At 40.1% G+C, this 19,156-nt stretch overlaps 1 protein-coding gene across 4 annotated transcripts in view; it reads left to right on the top strand.

Annotated features, from left to right (window-relative positions):
• The window catches only part of CDC42SE2 (CDC42 small effector 2), a 98,504-nt gene extending 85,563 nt beyond the window's left edge, over positions 1 to 12,941 (top strand). For all 4 annotated transcript variants that reach the window (XM_042455107.1, XM_042455109.1, XM_042455110.1 and 1 more), the window contains exons 3-5: positions 4,170 to 4,271; positions 9,198 to 9,314; positions 10,249 to 12,941. In XM_042455107.1, the coding sequence (XP_042311041.1) occupies positions 4,170 to 4,271; positions 9,198 to 9,296 (201 nt within the window). In that variant the 3' untranslated portion in view covers positions 9,297 to 9,314; positions 10,249 to 12,941. The remainder of the gene's footprint in view (positions 1 to 4,169; positions 4,272 to 9,197; positions 9,315 to 10,248) is intronic.
• The last annotated feature ends 6,215 nt before the right edge of the window (positions 12,942 to 19,156 follow it).

Below are 19,156 nucleotides of genomic sequence, written 5' to 3'. Positions count from 1 at the left end.
TTCAAAACAGGAACAATTTCAGCTAGTGTCTCAGTTGTCATAGTAACTTGAGAATCTAGTTCCAAATGTCCAACTCTTTAATGTGTAGAAAAATCATAGAACTATCAGTAACATGTCTTAATGGCTTATTTTTAAAAATTGTGGGGGGATTTGCTTATTTTTCCCATTCTGAACCCAAATAATTAACTGAATTAATCTGTCCTCCAGAGCTTAGGGAAAATATTATTTTGACTACAGCTCCTGGAATTCACCATCTAGCATGGCATGTGGCAACAAGATCATAGGAGAAGGGAAGGTGGGTCACAATGAAGTCCAGTGTGGCATTACAGATGTAGATGTGTCTGCAAGCTACCCTCTGTATTGAGCTAATGGTAGAGATCCAAATGAGGTATTGGATTTATGAATATACCCTATTTTTAAATCTATAAACCCGGAGCCCTGATTCATGCTCAACATTTCATACTTATATACAAGAATATTCTTAGGATTGTATAAAAATAACACATCATGTTTTATTTTACCTGCTTTTGTCCTATGTAAGTGGTACAATGAAAATGAAAATTAATGGGGTTTAACCCAGAAAATGTGCATGAATATAGGCTGACAGAAGCTGGTTTCATGCCCATAAAGCATCTTCTGAAGACTATAGAAATTGCATTGGGGGCTGAGGTAGAAGGGTATGGGCAGAAACAACCTCTGGAAATGGCAACATTATTAGGTTCCTGATTTTATGGAGATTTCTGCTTCTGTTCAAGGAAATGCAAATAAAAACTCATCCACCCAGCTTTCGACCCACGTCAGACCTTCCAACTCACCCTGGATAGGTTGGGAGCTGAATGGATTTGGATACTGGAAGTGGAGTTCATGGACATGCCCACATCACCTCCTCACTTTTAGTCTTCACATGGATCAGCTCTGAAAGCGTCCAGTGGGCTGTAAACTGATATATATTCTGGCTGTGGGTCCTTCATGTTTTAGATACTAAAGTGAAATACAGGTCTCTCTGCAAAAAGTGTCCATTAATAGGTAGAAGAGGAGGGGATGATATACAGTGTCCAGAGAAACAAAAGAGATTTTCACATATTATTTTATCTACTATCCCAAAGAGTAGTGTTTCATGTTAAGCCAGTTACCCTATCATCAGCTTGCTTGTGGTAAACAGTTATAGCTCAGCCATTAAAGTGCCAAGAAGCCATCTTTGGAAACAAAACTCACCTTCTTCCTGAGAGAAATGGAACAATTATCTGAAACCAGTAAGATAATGGGTGCAATCTCAATGACATAGTAAAATGGCTCTTATAGGATTCTATAACCATAATATTGGTGGGATCACCAGGAACTGTTGTTTTTAGTATCCCTAGTAAGTTCCCCAACATCCTGGCTGGTGGTAGAGCATGTGCTTTTCACACAGGAGGTTCCAAGTTCAGTTTCTGGGATTTCCATTTATGGATGGGAGAGTTTCCTGTTAGAAAACTGGGAGAGCAGCTGCCAGCCATTGTAAACAATGCAAACTAAATGGACAAATTGCCTGACTCAGGCAGTTTTATGAAGTAAATACACATACAGTATTTATCAAGAAACCCAAATGACCAGAATCCTGGTAGAATACTACAAATAAAACTAGTTTCACAAGAAACTGAATTTTTCTCAGAATCTTTGTATATGGAGGTCCTAGTGCTGCCAATCATTTTGTAAGTAGACACATAAACACGCACTGAAAGAATGAGGGGGAGGGAGAGAGAGAGAGAGAGATCTTTTTTACTTGATGGTTGAGGAGCTAATTAACTGTTGTCTATTGTGCATTTGCTTGAAAAAATTTTGGTAACTGCAATGGCATTTATTTATACTGTGCAAATGCTCTAAAGGCACCAGATCTTGTCTGATCTTGGAAGGTAGGGAGGGTCAGCTCTGGTTAGTTCTTGGATGATAGACCGCCAACAAGTACCAGGTGCTGTAGGCTATATTTCAGAGAAAGGAACTAGCAAAACCACCTCTGAGTATTTCTTTCCTAAGAAAACTTTATGTAATTGATGGAGTTGTCATAACCTGACAGGTGACTTAAAGGCATACACACAGGTATATAGGATCTTTCCTGTTTGCTGTAACTTTTATTCCGAATATAATTGGCTCAGTTATGTCACAGGGACTAGGTACTCCTGATGTCTCAGAGGGAATGCTTGTGATCTTCCAGTTTCTTCATAACTATAACTGTTACACAAGCAATGTTTTGTAGTTGTGTTCCTCCACATCATACTCTGTATGTCAGTCTCTTTGCCTTCCTCCAGTTGATAACACTCTTTGGGTACCTTCCACTGGCTAAATTGGGTGACAGGATTTGGCTATAACCTTAAGCACTCTAAAATAAATTCCTTTGAAATTGATGGAACTCTTATCTAAATACATGTGTTTATGATTATAGTGCCAGCTTTTATTTTATTTTTTGTAATTCTGGCATGCTTTTCCATGCTTAACATTTGTGTAACAGAGTTCAAGCAGACCAGTGTGTTAGTTGTCCAGTAAAAGCAGGGAGTCTGTGAAAAGGGCACGTCTATTGTGGGCCTGAGTTCATTCCAAACATACCTTGTGTTTATGGGCTATGGCCCATGATGTATTCTCAGCTGTGGCTTTGATTTGCAGTGATTCAACAGGGACAGTGTTTGGACAGCAGATATCCTGCTGATGAGACGTGTAAACTCCCACCCAAAGCTCTAGGTGGTCTTACCATCTTATCACATGGGTTGAAGGATGCTGATTCCTTTAAAATATGTGAGAGAAATGTTTATAGTGGATCAAGAAATCTTTTGGGGGCAATTGTGTTTTTCTTGACTGATTTATTCGGAAGAGATATGGATTCTTTGCTTCTACCTGACTGACAGTTAAGAGAACAGTATTTGTTGGATATTTGAGTGATTACTGTAATTTCACTTTGCTGAATAGAAATATTGAGAAAGAAACGTGAACCAGAAAAAATAAAGTGTCTGGCTCCTCACTGTGTTTTAAATCAAAAAGGTAGCCCCTGTCCATATCATGTTGTTGTTGTATGCCTTCAAAATGTTTCTGACTTATGGTGATCCTAACATGAACCAAACCTATCATGGGGTTTTCTTCAGAAGGGGGTTGCATTTGCCTTCTGAGGCTGAGAGAATGACTTGCCCAAGGTCACTAGTGGATTTTCATGGCCAAGTGGGGATTTGAATCCTACATGCCAGAGTCATTGTCTAACACTCAGCTACACTCTGCTGGCTCTCTCTCCATATTATTAGGTTGCTGAATTTGCTATTTGTCACTGGGAGTGATTCAATTTTAGGAAAAATATAGCAGTAATTCTGTAAGAACTAAAGCCTAAATCCAATTACTAGTCCCAGCTAGAATGAAATTTATTGGATCAACAGGAGTTAGGCAACGTAGGTTTCAGTGATTCAGTGACCCCGCTCTATTGGAAACTAACAATTGGATATGCTCTTAAGGCCTAATGTGCAAAAGAGACAAGCTTTTCAAACGGAGGTATAAAGTAATAATCAGACTTGAAGTAATTGTTATGTTGTTGCAAGGAATTAGCAATAATATAGTAAAAAAAAACAAATTGAACACATACCACAGCCACGTGCAGCACTTTTCAAAAGAAGAGTGTTGTTTTTTGAAGAACCCCAAAATGTGCTTTAAATGACTGAGGGCTTGTTTTCATTGGTCCTTTGGAAAGTAACAAGTATGTGTATTGAAGACAAAGAGGATGGGACCAGTGAGCAGAAAATTCCAGCTGCCCCACTGGTTCTCAAACACTGTTCCTTCAGATACTTCAGGTTTCAAATCCCAAAATCATCATCCATGCTGATGGGGCTTTGGGAATTGAAATGGTAAATGATGGATGAAAGCTTGAGAGGTTCTAACAGACGGATACATTCAAATAAACAGATAGTCTGACAAATGAGACTACTTCTAGTGGAGTTGGGTCTTTTTGTTATATTTATAACAAAGGAAGAAAAAAAGAAATCATAAAGGTGGCGCTTTTAATCAAGAATTTGAGTTCTGATCTGAAAATGTAATGAAGCTCTGGTAAGCTGTTAAAAGTAACTTTTATTTAGTTACATTTAATATCTGCCCCATGTCTCATATTTAAACCTCATTTCCATTGTTGATTAAACCAATTTATCTGTTTCTCAACTTTTCAGAAGAGACGGCGACGGATTGATCGGAGTATGATTGGTGAGCCAACAAACTTTGTTCACACGGCTCATGTAGGCTCAGGAGACCTCTTTAGTGGAATGAATTCGGTAAGTATTATTGCTAAGAATTCCATAGCTTTTTAGATTTAGATTGAAAAGATCCATAATTTAGAACCAAACTTCTCTACCCTAGATTTTAGATTAAAAAATATTTCAGGTTTTATGTGTATTTTTAAAGTCACAAATGTTAAATGGCTCACATTTTAAAGTAATGTGATGGTGTTGTGAATCATACAGAGTTTTACTATGATGGAGCTTACTGAATTATGGGCATTTTGGCTGGACAGTTTTACAGCTCTTGTACAGAAAAGCCAGTTTATACAGATGGCTGAACAGAAAAACAAACCAGTTTTTATAAAGAGAGAATAAGAAAGGAAACTAAGTGGAAATTCCAAAAGTGCAAATGAATCCATTAGTTAATTAAGACCTAGCATGTTTCTAGTCAAGGAACTCTTATTAAATGAAATCTAGAAAACAAATTTATGATAACTACAGCTCAGTCTTACGTGTGTCAACTAAGAAATAATCCATCTACTAAGAACTAATCCTTATTGCATTCAGTGGAAGTTACTCCCAGCTAAGTGTTTATAGGATTGTGGCCTTAATGTATTGTATAAAAATTGAAGTGAATTGATGTCTGTGGCATAGAGAAACTAAATGACAGACAGCCTATTGCAAAGAAGAGAAGGAAGAATTATGTGTCATACAGTTTGGTGTCTATTCTAAGAAGATGTGTTCTCTCATCTAGTATCAGAAATTATAGCTCACAATCTTGCAGCATTATCTAGTAAAAAATAATGCTAGGATTCATGATCACAGTTGTAAATAATTGGTTTTTCATGATCCATACTTACTCACAATAGAGTAAGGCAGTAGGGTAGGGAATATGTAGTGATTGTAGTTCTCCAAATCAGCTGCTGCTAATAGTTCTCCTGTCTACTCCCCTTCCATGAGCAATCTGCAGTGTTAAGAGGAATTGTAATAGTGTCATCAATATAATATTCGAACGATCCAGTTGTTCTTCTGATTGTCACACCAGAGATGATTTGTCTTTTCTGATCATGGTGGTTGTGTGATATTCAAATGCAGTCACTAGTGTTTGTTTTAAAAAGACATACAAATACATACATTAACTAGTTTCTTCAGAGAAACTGCCTCTATCTTGCTTGCAATTTGTCTAATGAAGTAGCTTGGAAAGATTTATATAACTGAATCCAAATCCCAACAGGTGCAGAAAGCATGCATGCATGTACACAACACATTGGACAAAAGAAATCACAAAGAGATTTTACAATATTGTGGGGAGATGCTCTATCTGTAGGAAAAGGGCAATGCAACTTTGGAAGCAAGAATTCAGAAATTTGCATGTTTTCTTTAGAGTGCAAGAGGAGTTAAGACTTAGGGCTGAGCTGAAGTGGCATAGGTGATGCTCAAACTGTGCTAAGTAGAGAATAGCTTTAGACATTACCTTGCCATACAAGTGCAGGGTGACTAAGGCGGAGTACAGACTGCCCCTTTGGGGCTGCTCAGCCCCTTTCTCTCTGTATTGCTGGCACGGCTGTTTAAAGGCTGCACCAGCAATATGCGCGGCAGAAGCAGCTCCAAAAGGGCAGCACGAGTGCCCTACAGTGGCGCCATGATGTGACGCCCGTGACGCGCCATTTGTACACAGCATGTCTGTCCTGTCAAAATGGCGGTGCCCATGTAGACAGGGCGCCGCCATTTTGACATACAGAGTATGTCCTAGGGTTAGGGAGCGTGCAAATGGTGCGCACTCCCTAACCCTAGAATTGCCACTGCCACGCCCCTTTTTGGCGGTGTAGATCCCGCCTAAGATATCCTTGTCCTTTTTGTTTCTCCACAACAGCATCTTGTTCAAAGGAGGGATAGAGGAAGCCCTGTCCATTCCTAGGGTGGGTTGGGAGCTTTCTTTCCAGTGATAAACTGTCTACATGCGAGAAGGATATGCTCTGAAGGTGCGGACCATCAGTGATCTCTTTAACAACCATTTTATGCTTTGTGTATTTTAGAACTTACAATGTTAGAAGCCTGAACAATCCTGATATATCACTCTAAGATACTATATTTTATAAATATAAATATATATTATATAAATTATACGTAAATTGATTATAAGTACATTTTCAGACATGTTATTTGTAACATAGTGTAGTGACCACTCACAAATGCACAGAGAAAGAGACAATTGTTGATAAAATGACACAAGAATGCTTGTGCAAACATGGAGTCATGTTTGAAGATGAAAATAGACACTTGAATTTTAAAACTGGAAAAAAAGTTGTTGTTGTTGTTGTTGTTGTTGTTAACTTCTTTCGGGTCAGCCTCGACTCATGGCAACCCTGTGGGTGAGACATTTCTACAATCCCCTGCCCTCCACTGGTCTGTTTAGGGGCAGAACTGGCTGCCCCTGAGAAAGTTAGATTTGGGACCATGGCAACCACACACCACAGCCCCAATCCTCCTTTTTGCAAAGCCAAAAATAATCAGCAGATTGCCGCTCCTTTTTGCACTGGAAAAAAGCTGGCTTTTTCCGCCCGGCTTGGGTTTACTGTGCTCTTGCAGCATGTAAATGCCACGCTGCTGGAGTGCCCAGAAGCCAGCTCATGTCTGGGCAGCTGGGTGGCTTCCAGGCATCTTGGGGGCATGTAGCATCTAAACACCCCCAAAATGCTGGGAAGCTGGTGTTTAAAGCCAGTCTGCTTTGTCTCTAAGGTGGGTTACAGACTGCCGAAATGCGGCGGTCTCCCGCCGCCGCCGCTTGCAGCGTCTGGGAGCCGCAGCGTCTGGGAGCCACAGCGGCCAAACCGCTGGGCCCCGGAAAAGACATCGCAAGGCACTAGTCGCGCACTCGCGGCGTCACTTCCGGGGCATGACGTGTGGATGCATAGAATCCACTACGTCAATATGGCAGTGGCCATGTGGAAAGGCTGCCGCCATTTGTTACGGACTCTGTCCATAATAGGAGTAGGGGCGTCTGAAAGAGACGCCCCTTTTTCAAAATGGGACGTCCTAAGGATGTCCCTTATGGCGGTCTGTAACCCACCATAGTTCCTGCAAATTCAGATTTGTGACCTCCCTGATTGGATCTATCCATCTGGCATGCAGTGTTTCTCTCTTTCTATACCCTCTACTTATTCCAGCATTATTGTCTTTTCTAACGAGCCATGCCTTCTTGTGATGTTGCCAAAGTATGATAGCCTCAGTTGGATCATCTTGGCTTCCAGGTTGATTTCAGGCTTGATCAGTTCAGGGACCCATTTATTTGACTTTCTGGCTGCCCCACACTATCCTTAGCACTGTTTCCCAGCACCACATCTCGAATTTATTTTCTTCTTATCCCCTTTTTTCACTGTCAGCTGTCACAAATATACAGTATAAAATAATGCACTGCACAGTAATACCTCAAAGATCTGAGTAAGATTTTTGTATTTGTGTGTGTGTGTCCATCACAGCAACTTTGTGTTCTGCCTTTTTTGCATCTTTGTTGCACACAGAGAGGCTTCGCTAATATTACAGTTTGTTGTCTTTAACAGCAGTGACTGTTTTGATTCATGATTTGCAAATCCCAGTGAGAAATGTGCTAGACTATTATGGACAGAGTTGCAAAACCTTTTGTCTCTTTTATTTACTTGATCCAAGAAGTATTTATTTCATTTATCAACATTCCACTTAAATCAATCCCCTCTTGAAAGAGAAGGGAGTTGGGTCAGTTAGAAAACAAATAAATCTTTTGTGCCAGATTATGCATTACTGTATTTTTCAGAAGTCAAAGCCTACTCTATCTCTTTAGAGAGGCATTTCATTCACATGGTTATGTATCTGTCAACCTTATTATATAGAGTTATTTTTAGGACACATGCAACATTAATCATACACTGCATTTCTGAAGTTTCTTTTACAGTTGATATTATTTGTCTTCTCTCTTTTTTTAAAAAAAACACCTTTATTTTGATGCCATATTTATATATATATATACACACACACACACACACACACATATATATATATATATATACACACACACACATACACAAGTTAATTGCAATGTGATGAAATGACCATCACAGACAAAACCATTCATACTTTTTGTTGAAGACCCTTCACACTGCAGCCATAAGTAATCAGATGCCCTGCTTTGCATTGCTCATATAATGGCTAGTTGTGAAATAACAAGGCCACATTGACGGGTTGGATCCCTAAAGCAACACAACAAAGTAGACATTTACAAAGAAAGGCTTACACTTGTAGAGATCTATGCATATAGATTTCCTAGGAGAGGAAACCCTGTTTGCCAGATGCATAGACTTTTTCATGACAGTGACCCTTGACTGAGTGAAACATTCTTGTTAGTAAGGTATGAAGAAAGCTTAAAGCATCAAGTGATGCATATGTAGACTTACTTGTATTTGTGTATTCCTGTACAAATTTGATGTGGTTGTGTATTCCTGCATTCTAGGCAGTTGGACTAGATTGCTCTTGCAGCCCCTTGTAATTTTTAAATTTCTCTGATTCTATGAAAATCACAAAAGTGGCCAAAAATCTCCCCAAAATGACCCCCAGCAACCATTTTGGAGTAACAAGTAAAGGCATGTTGTTACATTACCATTTGTTCTGTTATTTTTAAAAGGAATGGCATTCTGTCCTTGTTACCCCAATCATAACTCCCAAGCTGTATTCATATGCATGTATATGAATCAGTCCATGGAGGACATAAGTCTTAACAGATTTTTTCAGTCTTATGAAAGTGACTCCGTTCTCTGTGCAGTGAAAAGATTGAACTGACATATAATTGAACAAGGGGAAAGAACAAGCATAGCTGATGTGTCCTTTTTGCAACAATAGTTTGGCTATCTCTAGGAAAGCTATAATTTGGCAGTGATCTTTCACTGATTTAATAAACAAGTTCATGTCTCTCATAGATCTGTCTTTTCTACCTTATCCTTGTTTGTCTAGGTGAGTTCAATTCAGAACCAAATGCAGTCCAAAGGAGGCTATGGAGGAGGCATGTCTGCAAATGTTCAAATGCAGCTTGTAGATACAAAGGCAGGATAACTGAAGCACATATTTCCAGTGAGTATTACAATATAACGTTTGTAGATGTTCTTGCCTATTGCTGCTGCCTAGCTGAGACATGATTGTAAGCTGTAATACCCCTTTAAAATAGTTCTCTAAATAGCAAACTTGTTTAGATTTGTTAATCTAAAATGCTGAGCTTGGATTGGAGTGAGAAAGGGGGACGATGTGTGTAAAAATTTGTGTGCTGTGTTAAGCAAAGAGAGATAATAAAGAGCAAGTATTTCCAGTACCATTTATTTGTAAAGATTTGGTTAAACTGATTTCATGCACTTATCCATCAAGCGTTAGCTTTAGGCACTCAGTGTTCTCATCTTTGTAGGAAGTATTTGCACTTGAATTGTTTTCTCAGTGCCAGAATCTGAAGAGTTGAATGCAGAGATGAGAGCAGGAGGAATGCATTACAGTAAAACCTCAAATGGTTGTGTAATTGGATATTAATGCATTTGTTGTTCCAGATAAAAGAAAGTGATTTTATCACAGGAACACTTAACATGGTGCTATGCTATACAGTTCCTTAACCCCACTATGAATCATTGCAGGGGTAAGGAATATGTGTCCATCCAGATGCTGTAGGACTGTAGATCCCACATCCCACACTTAAACTGTGGTGGCCTGGTCTAATTTTCTCCACTCTTGAAATATTGGCTACAGCTGGTGGGGAAAAATATGTTGAATGGTGTCAAAAGCAAAGCTTGGAAAAATCCACTAGGCCAGCACCAGACTCTATAACCTAAAAGATTAATGTTTCCATGCTTCACTCAGAACATAGCACATATTTTCCTATACATTAACTATGAAGGAGATTTCAAGCTATAGATGATATATTCAGTGACAGCTGTATTTTATTCCTATTAATTGATGTTTCTATTCCTTCATTTGAGTATGTTGTTTTGCAAGTTTTACTCATGTGGCACTTTGCTCTTTACAGGCTCTTATGAATTTCTGTACCTTCTTTCCTGTGTCCTTCTCTTTATGCCTTGGTGACTGCTTCCTGTGCTCATGACAAGAGAAGTTGATGGCTCATCATCCACCCCTTGTGATTTCGCCATTGAAACATTCCCATTCTGCTTTTGAGGATGATATTTTAAACTGGTCTTGTTGTGCCTTTCCAGTGGCAATCTTACATTTCACTGCTACCAAAACATCTGTGGATATAGTATTGGTTAAGTTGTTTTGGGGAGCTTTTTTCCATTTACTGTCAGTGTTTTTTTAAAAAAAAAAATTTAAGTAAACTAAATTCTCAACATATGGTTCAATACTGGGTTGATTTGAATTTTGTGTTTCCTCTGCAAGGCCCTTTTTGTGCTCTTCTCATATGTTGCTTTTTTAAAAAAAAATCTTTGTTTCCTTTTCTGTAATTGGGTTCCTATTAATGTGTCAGACCTGTCATTGTTAATATAGGTATTTTTAAAGGTCTGGGACCTGCAAGCACAATTATCATTTCACACAGTCAGAAATCAGCAAAGTATATGACCGCATGCTATGTGAAATTGCTTGGTATGGTGGCCTGTTGGGTGCCAAAAAAAATTACTTTAGGTGTTTTTTTAAAAAAATGCTTGTTCTTGCAGATTGATGATACTATTGCTTATTAAAAAGTTTTGCAGTAGCACCCAACCATGCCAATATCTTGCGGGTGTGTAGGGAGGACTTGTAACTTTTAGCTGCTTTGGAAAATACATTGTCTTTGGGTTTTGATCCAGCTGGTCTTGAGATAATAAAGAGGGAGCTTGCATTCATAAGGCATTTTGTTGTAAATGTTCAATATATTTATTTTGAAAGAGCTGACCTCAAGATTGTAAGCCAGTGTAGTAACGTACAAGCTAAATGTTGTGGTGGCGCTTTTGTCTGGTTAAAGAGGCATTATATTTGACTGCTTTCCCCTATTTTTTCCTGCCTCCCCCTACCCCGAGCTTGGAAATTTTAGCATTGGTGCTAATGTGTTAAAGTTGCCATTACAATGAAAATTAATTCGTTGACATTAAATTCTGTTAGTGAAAACATAAAACATTATATTATTGCATTATTTGATAGTATATGCTATTTTTAAATTTTAAAAATCAATCTAAATTACTTTGCTGCAGTAACAAATTAAAGTAACAACCATTAAACACTGCAAAACTCATTGGTGTCATCAAGATAACAATTAAAACAAGGGCTTTTGAAATGGTTGTTATTTTTTTATTTTTTTATTTTTTGTAAAATAGTGGCAAAAAATTAATTTCAAAGAATTACTTCCAAGCTCTCCCCTCCTCCTTTTTTTTTTAATGCTTAATTTTAGGCCATTCTGGTATTTCCAGTAGCAGCATGTTAAACTGCCTGCAGTATTATAGCTGGAATTTAGTTGACCTCTCAAGTAGTTGGCAGTTTCTGCGTACTAAATATTTAGGGGCCATGTAAGTTGCTGCGAGCAACATAGTAACCTGGCAGGAACTGATGCCAGCAAAAAGAACATACAGGGTGGCTTTTTGCTTTAGTGGTAAATAAGCCGTTTGCTCAGGTTCCAAAGCATGTTCCTCTTTCACAAAGTGTGAAAATTGTGTTTTAATATTGCACTGTTTTGGAAATATTTCTGTAAGTGATCCCCTTTCCTTCTTTTTTTGCCCTCCCCTCCCTTTTTTTTCTTTTTGTCTTGTCCATCCTCATGTTCCCTTTGTCACAAAGAACTGAAGTCAGTTGATTGAACACTAGCAAAATATTTTATTAAAAATATACTTAGAATCCTCCTCATGCACAATTCTTAACATCCTAACTGGCAAGTGGAATAACTGAGCCTAATTGGACTTAAAAATCTTCATAGGTGACAAGTACACACACAGAGAGAGATATTTGTGTTTCATTTCATACAGAAACCAAATGCAAACGTCACTGGAACTACAGGGCAATTACACAGTAGCATTGCTTTGTAGTTAATCCCTGTTGATATTTTCTCCACTCCCATTCATATGTAAGGGGAAGATATCAACATGAAGGATAAATTACATGGACACCTTTAAAACACACAAAACCAAAAACCTGGTCAGCATTCTTCAAACGATAATAGAATGATAGCCTTATCCAAGATCACTGCTGGGCCCATTCTGTTGATTTGGTAATCTGTGTAAGCATTGCTGATAAGAGAACAAGTAGTAGCTGAGCAGATATACCAGCTGTTATCCTATATCTGTGACCTGGACCTCTGACTTCTCCAATGCCCACTGCATGCAGAGGAGGCAATGCAGTGTTGAGTAAATAATGGTTCCGGTAGGCCAGTCAGATATTTTTACTGACTGAAACTACCTTCTGGCTGCTTGTGCCAAATATGTGGCCATTCTAGCAGATGTTGTCATGGTCAAGATTTCAAATGTCTTGTTTAAAATGCTCTTCAAATTATTCTAGGCTTTCAGGACCATTTTTTTATTGTCACTGACAGAAAATCAAATTTAAAGAGTGTATCCGAGGTCCACAAAAAATAAAATGAAATAATAATCCACAGCTCAGTCGCCAGAAAAGAGAGACATATTTTTATAACAAACATACATTTTTTGTACATTATGTTCATTCTTAAATACTGTAAGTTCAATGTTGTCTTGTAGATATTAAAAGGAGAGTATTGACTTTTGATTCAATAAATGTTTTCTTTCAGTTGCTGGTTTACCTATTTCTTTATTGTAATCAAGACAAATTTGGACAAATCAACCAGCCTAGAGAAATTGTTTTATATTTTCACATATAGCTGACTACATCCAACTGCATGAAGGAGAGAACCTACACTGAGGCAACTTTTTAGATGTTTTTCCCCCACACCAATATTTAATTTACACACTTGTGCATGCATACACAATGGTGCACACATGCTAATGCATGATACATGGTTCTGTTGTTCTGTTCTTTTAGGATGTCTTTGTTGTTGTTCTTAATTGCTACCAAGTCAACTTTTTAATCAGAGCTGGTTTTGCCAGTTCCTTCTTCAAAAATATAGCTGACAGAACCTGGTATTCATTGGCGGTCTCCCAATGAAGAGATATGTAAGAAGGTCTCTAAGAATAATACATTATTATTATTATTATTATTGTTGTTGTTGTTGTTGTTGTTATTATTATTATTAAGAATTTCTGCAAGAAGTGACAGCAGCAAGTAGAGGCATCACTAAGTGCGTGTGGGCTGCATTCAGTGATACCTCAGAGGGAGGTGGCACCTTAGCGGGGAGTGTCACCTGGTGTGCTGGTGGGAAGGGGCTACCTTGTGTTGTAGAGTGTACTGTTGCTCCTCACTGCGAGTAGATCAGGACTCCTGGAGAAAGGTCATGGGAAGGACCCAGCTCACCTAGCTGGAGGGGGCAAGGTGGCCAGCCAGTACACCGTTGGCATGCCATGGCAAACTCCTAGAGACTCTTCCATTGCTGAATGGCACCTGGACCCCTTTGGTAGCTGAAAAAAAAAGGCAGGTAGACGAGAACAGCATGGGAAGCAGACAGAATCTTTTTAGGTGTCCTGGTCCACCTGCCTGGTGGCCTTTCTTCTGCAGCGGTCCGATCTACTCATGATGGACCATTTGCCTGGCCTCTCCATGCTGCAGAAGGGGCCAAGTGTCCAAGCTTTTCCCAGAAGGGGCTCCAGGAGTCCACCCAAGAATTCTATCCTGCCTCCCTACAGCTGTGCGGCCAGTGCGTCTAGTCCCACCAGCATTTCAGACCCTACGTATCTCCCCATGGGATTGATTCTAAGTAGCTTTCCCTCTGGAGGCCTTGAGTGTGTGAACTCCTGGAATCTTCTCCTTTTGCCAAATGGCACCTCAACCTCTTTTTGGACTTGCAGATACATCAAGTAGACTGAAACAGCCCGGAGGAAGGACAAAGTCCCTTCAGGTATCCCAGTCCACCTCCCTATCAGCAACAAAGAGGCCATCCTTTCTCTTCCACAGCAGCCCATCTACTCCTGAGGGACCATTGGCCAGGATTGGAGGGGGGAATGTGCCAGGCAACCTGGGGGTGACAGCATGAGTTACCACACTAGGAAGACACAAACCCTAGTGATGCTACTGGCAGCCAGTAACAACACACTGGATCGTTTAAGCATTGCGTATTTCCCTTTTAGACAAGATATATTTTGTCTACAGGAAATGCACATTAAGAGAAAAGATAACAGATTGTCAAAAAAAATCTTCAGAAAGGAAAAAGGCTAATTATATATGTCTCCACAAGATTTCAAGCAACAGAAATATTCAATGATATAAATGGTGACTACATTGGAACAGAAATAATTATACAAAATCAAAAAGCATTATTGGTAGGAGTGTATGCTCCTCAGGAGAGCAGATAAATTCTATCAAAGAGTGCTTAACAGAATGCAAGAGTACAATTATGACTCTATAATTATGCTAGGAAACTGGAACAGTGTCAGAGCCAAAGTTGGACAGATCATCAATAAAACAGGCAACAAAAAACCAAGGTAAATTACCAAGATCTTTCTTTAAAATGCTGGACACCTTTGAGCTAATAGACACCTGGAGACATTTGTATGGGAAGGCGAAAGACTACACCTTTTATTCTGAAGGACATAAATCATATTCAAGAATAGATTTTTTAAAACATCTAGATCACTTTGCCCTAAAATCATAAAAATGGACATACAAACTAAAAACTTATCAGACCATAACCCAATATTTTTAACGTTAAAGAATGAGAAGAAAGAATTCTCTTGGTGTCTGAACGATGACTTGTTGCAAAATACAGAAATAATTGAGAAGGAAATATTGAAGTACTGTTTTGAGGAGAACTATTTTGAGGAGAAGGAAAGAGAACAGGAATTGAAATGATAACTGTATGGGAGGCCTCAAAAGCTGTGATGAGAGGTTTTTCATACAACATAGCTGCAAAATAAAAATAAAATATAAAGAAAACATTCAGAAAATTACAGAAGAAATTGGAAAAATTTAAAAAAAGATCCATCTAACTTAAGGATACTTAAAGAAGTTAAATTACTACAGAAGCAACTTTCAATAAATATAGTGGAGAAAGTTGGGGGGGGGGAATTAAAATGTGTTAAAAAAATTTTTTCCAGAATGCCAACAAGATGGGAAAATGACTTACTGTAAACTTAAAAAAAGAAAAGGGAAAAAAAGAATAATTGTAAAGATTCAAGAAGACAAAAATATATATACAGATCAAGTATTGCATATTTCGCTGAACGTATAAATGCACGCAAGCATAGGGTGCACACTGCGGAAGCGTGCCCCATTCAGCTCAATGGCAGGTCACCCCTCCATGGATCATCAAGTCTGCAGATGGGGGGGGGGCGACTGTATACATATAAATAGTGCAAATGAACAGAGAAGTTGGAGGATTTTTGAATCAATAACTTCATAAGAGCATATGGAAAACCTATGTTATTGCCTCTGTGACACCCACAGGTGGAACATGAAGGCACCAGCTGTTTTTGCTCAACAGCTAGTTTTAAAGCAGATTGCCTCTGAAATTCAGATGATGATTTGGGGGGTGACCTTAGGAAAAGGAAAACTGGAAATCATACTGAAACTGGGTTAAGCTTTTCTTGTTTTGTCTTTTTCTAGTTGTGGCTTTTTGGGGGGCAAGGAGTCCCCAAAGATATGTTAGCATGCCAAATCTTTACAACACAAACCTTAAATACTAACATTTTAGTATGGTACTAGCAGCTTTCACTCTATACCTCCTTGTCCCTCCCTCCCTTTCTTTCCTCTGCCCCCAAATCCTAGGGGTCCATAGCTTATTTTACACAGCTTGTGAGCAACACAGACCTCAGTTGTGTGCAGACTATGCTTTCCCCTAGACTGCAATAATTACTGTACTCAGAAAACAGAGTGGAGAGGCCACCCTACAATTTTAAGTCTCAAAGGCAGCCATGGGAGAGTTAGTAGAAAAGAGCTAGCAGTTGAATTATCTTAGTGAGCTCAATATTAGTAGCAGCTCACTGAGAACTCACTTGTGCATTCTGGCATCACTACTCCATTGAAGAAGCAGAACTCCCTTCAGAATCCCACCCCCATGGATTATAAAAAGCTTATCAAAATGAGTCCTAAAGCAACTTGTTGCTTTACTATCCCATTCTTATAATGGATATGTGCTCCAGTTTATCAGTTGCAGTGAAATCATACACATTTCTATTCAGAAGTAAGCTTCATTGCATTTTCTATGGATTTACTATCAGGTAAGTGAATAAAGGATTACACTGTCAGTGTAAGAAAGTGTATTATATAACATTATGAAGGCTTCCATGGTAGGTGTGTGATAGCCATAATAGAGAATTATGTCTGGCAGAAATTAATGAAGCAATACATAACGCTATTCTGGCCTGTGTGGACCAACCATTTTTAAATCATTTAATATGTTGGGTACATGTATGAGTATGGATATGCCAATAGTATGAGCAAGTGGGTCAGGTTGTGTAGCTTCTTTCTTTGTTCTGATAAGAGCCACCAAATCAAAAGCAGAAATATACTTGTGTCACTTTCACTTAGGCTTCTACAGCATGAGCTTCATCTCCCCAGCTGAGTTCACAGCAAGCATCTGTGTCTCAGGCACACTTCTGGCCTACTTTCCATGAATCCTGCCCTACTTCTGACAACCTCTATCAGGTACCACTAGAGAGAAAGAGACTAGTTTATCTATGAAGCCTGGGGGTGCTTTGATCTGCTCCAATATGTTAGGTTTAAAGCTGCTTCATGAAGGAGAAAGGAGAAATGCAGGTCAAACTATTGTCACTGACTATATATCCTGATCTAGTCATCTCCAGTGATTTGACTCATCCTTTGTCTCACTCTAGAATCTAATAGCTCCTCTATATCTGGAGTGGGACGTATGTGGCTCTCTAAAAGTTTGTTGGACTCCAAATCTGAACAGCCAACATGTGAGGAATGATGGCAATTTCAGTCTAGTACCATTTGGAGAGTTGAAAGATTTTTGCCCCTGTTCTACATTTAGTGCAAAATAATGGTGCTCAAGGTGTAACCTTGTTAAGTCCAGCAGGATACTTAGTTCACAAGTCCAGGATTCAGTAGTTAAAACTCAGAAAACCTTTATTAACCAATCTAATGACTTCATTGTCAAAGCTGACCAGCAAGCATTAAAATTGCCTAAGTAACCTACATACAGTTTTCAAAGTTCAGGTGGCCTTAATTCTAATTTGTTATAATTAATAACCACACTTCTCTCAAAGTACAAAGATCTTTATTACAGTCCTAGACCAGCATGAGAAAGGCAGAATACAATCAATTTAAAACACTTTAAACATATAGAAAAGGGAGCCATTAAATAACTATAAATAAACATCCTTATGTCATATAAAATACTGTATCAAACACATTTTTCATCAGATTACAAAACCCAGCTAGATGTTCATTTATCTAATCCGTTGTACTGAGATCAAAAGCCTGATAGCTCAATTAAGATTAGAGAAGGCTCCAGGAGAGGATTTAATCCTGCCAGAGGTTATTAAAAATAACTTGGATTTCTGAGTTCCTCTCATTCTTTATTGTTACAACTAGATTTTTTTCACAGAAAGGACTTGTTGCATGTTTGCTTCCCTTCCAGCATTCTCTCAGCACCTGTGTGTGAGATCATCACAATTTACCAATACCATTTCTACTCTATAACCCATCGTACCTAATTCCCAACGTTGTACAGCAGGCAAGATGTCTATTGCTATTCCTGACAAGCCTTAAGAAAACCCGTTTTTGATTTGTCACTTTGTGATATATAGCAATGGAATCCAAAAATACAGTCGGCCCTTCTTATACGCAGATTTGCCTTCCGCGGATTTGAGCATCCGCGGAAGGCAAACCCAGAAGTTGTCCCCAATGGCCGCCATTGGGGACAAAAGTCCCTAGCTTACCCTCCCCTTTCCTTGCCTCCCTCCCTCCCTCCTTCCCTCCCTTTCCCCACTTACCTTTTTCATCGCCGCCGCCGCCGCCACCTTGGCTTCCGAGTCGCCGTTACCGGTGGCGGCGGGTAGCAGCGAGGGGCATGACCCTCGGCCTCCGCAGGAAACCGGGCGGTGCTGGAGGCAAAGGGCCTCTAGGCAGTCACCTAGCCCTTCTGCGGACGCTGCATCTGCGAGGAGGCCGGCCTGGAGACCAGGCTTCGGCCTCCTCGTGACTGCCCTCTCCGCAAAGGGCCGGGTGGCTGCCTGGAGGCCCTTTGGCCTCCAGCACCGCCCGGCCTTCCTGCGGAGGCAGCGGTGAGGCGGGCTGCAGGGAAGGCTTTGGCCTCTTCCAGCTGCTGCCGCTGCCTCCACAAAAGGGCCAGGTAGTCACCCGGCCCTTCTACGGGGCAGCGGTGAAGAAAGGAGCCATGCCCAGCCTTGGCCTCCACCGCTGCCTCCACGGGAAGGCTGGGCAGCGCTGGAGGCCAAAGCGCCACCCGGCCTTCCCGCAGAGGCCGAGGGCAGCATCCCTCGCCGTACCGCCGCGCCGGTAACGGCGACTCAGAGGCCAAGGTGGTGCTGGCGGCGCGGCAATGAAAAAGGTAAGTGGGGAAAGGAGGGAGGGGAGGCAGGAGGAGGGAAGGAAGGAAAGGGGAGGGTAAGCTAGGGACTTTTGTCTCTAATGCGGCCGCGTGCACACGCGCTGCCATTGGGGACCATGGATTTGAGCATATGCGGAATTTGGTTACGCCGGAGGGGTCCGGAACGGATCCCCTGCGTATACCAAGGGCCCACGTAATAGAAAATGGCTACTTAATGGTTTAATTCCACTGACAAAAGTGGATCCCCTGCACACAACCCAATGTCTCTAAATACTCTGGAGGGCTGGAGAAACCCTTTGGAGCCACCTGGGAACATGTGAGAAGGAGGAGAAATGACTGTTTTGCTATGTGTGCTAAGTCA

Source organism: Sceloporus undulatus, chromosome 2, assembly GCF_019175285.1.
Source record: "Sceloporus undulatus isolate JIND9_A2432 ecotype Alabama chromosome 2, SceUnd_v1.1, whole genome shotgun sequence".
Taxonomy (NCBI): domain Eukaryota; kingdom Metazoa; phylum Chordata; class Lepidosauria; order Squamata; family Phrynosomatidae; genus Sceloporus; species Sceloporus undulatus.
Note: the sequence above shows the minus strand (reverse complement) of the source record. Positions and strands in the feature narration are given on the sequence as shown.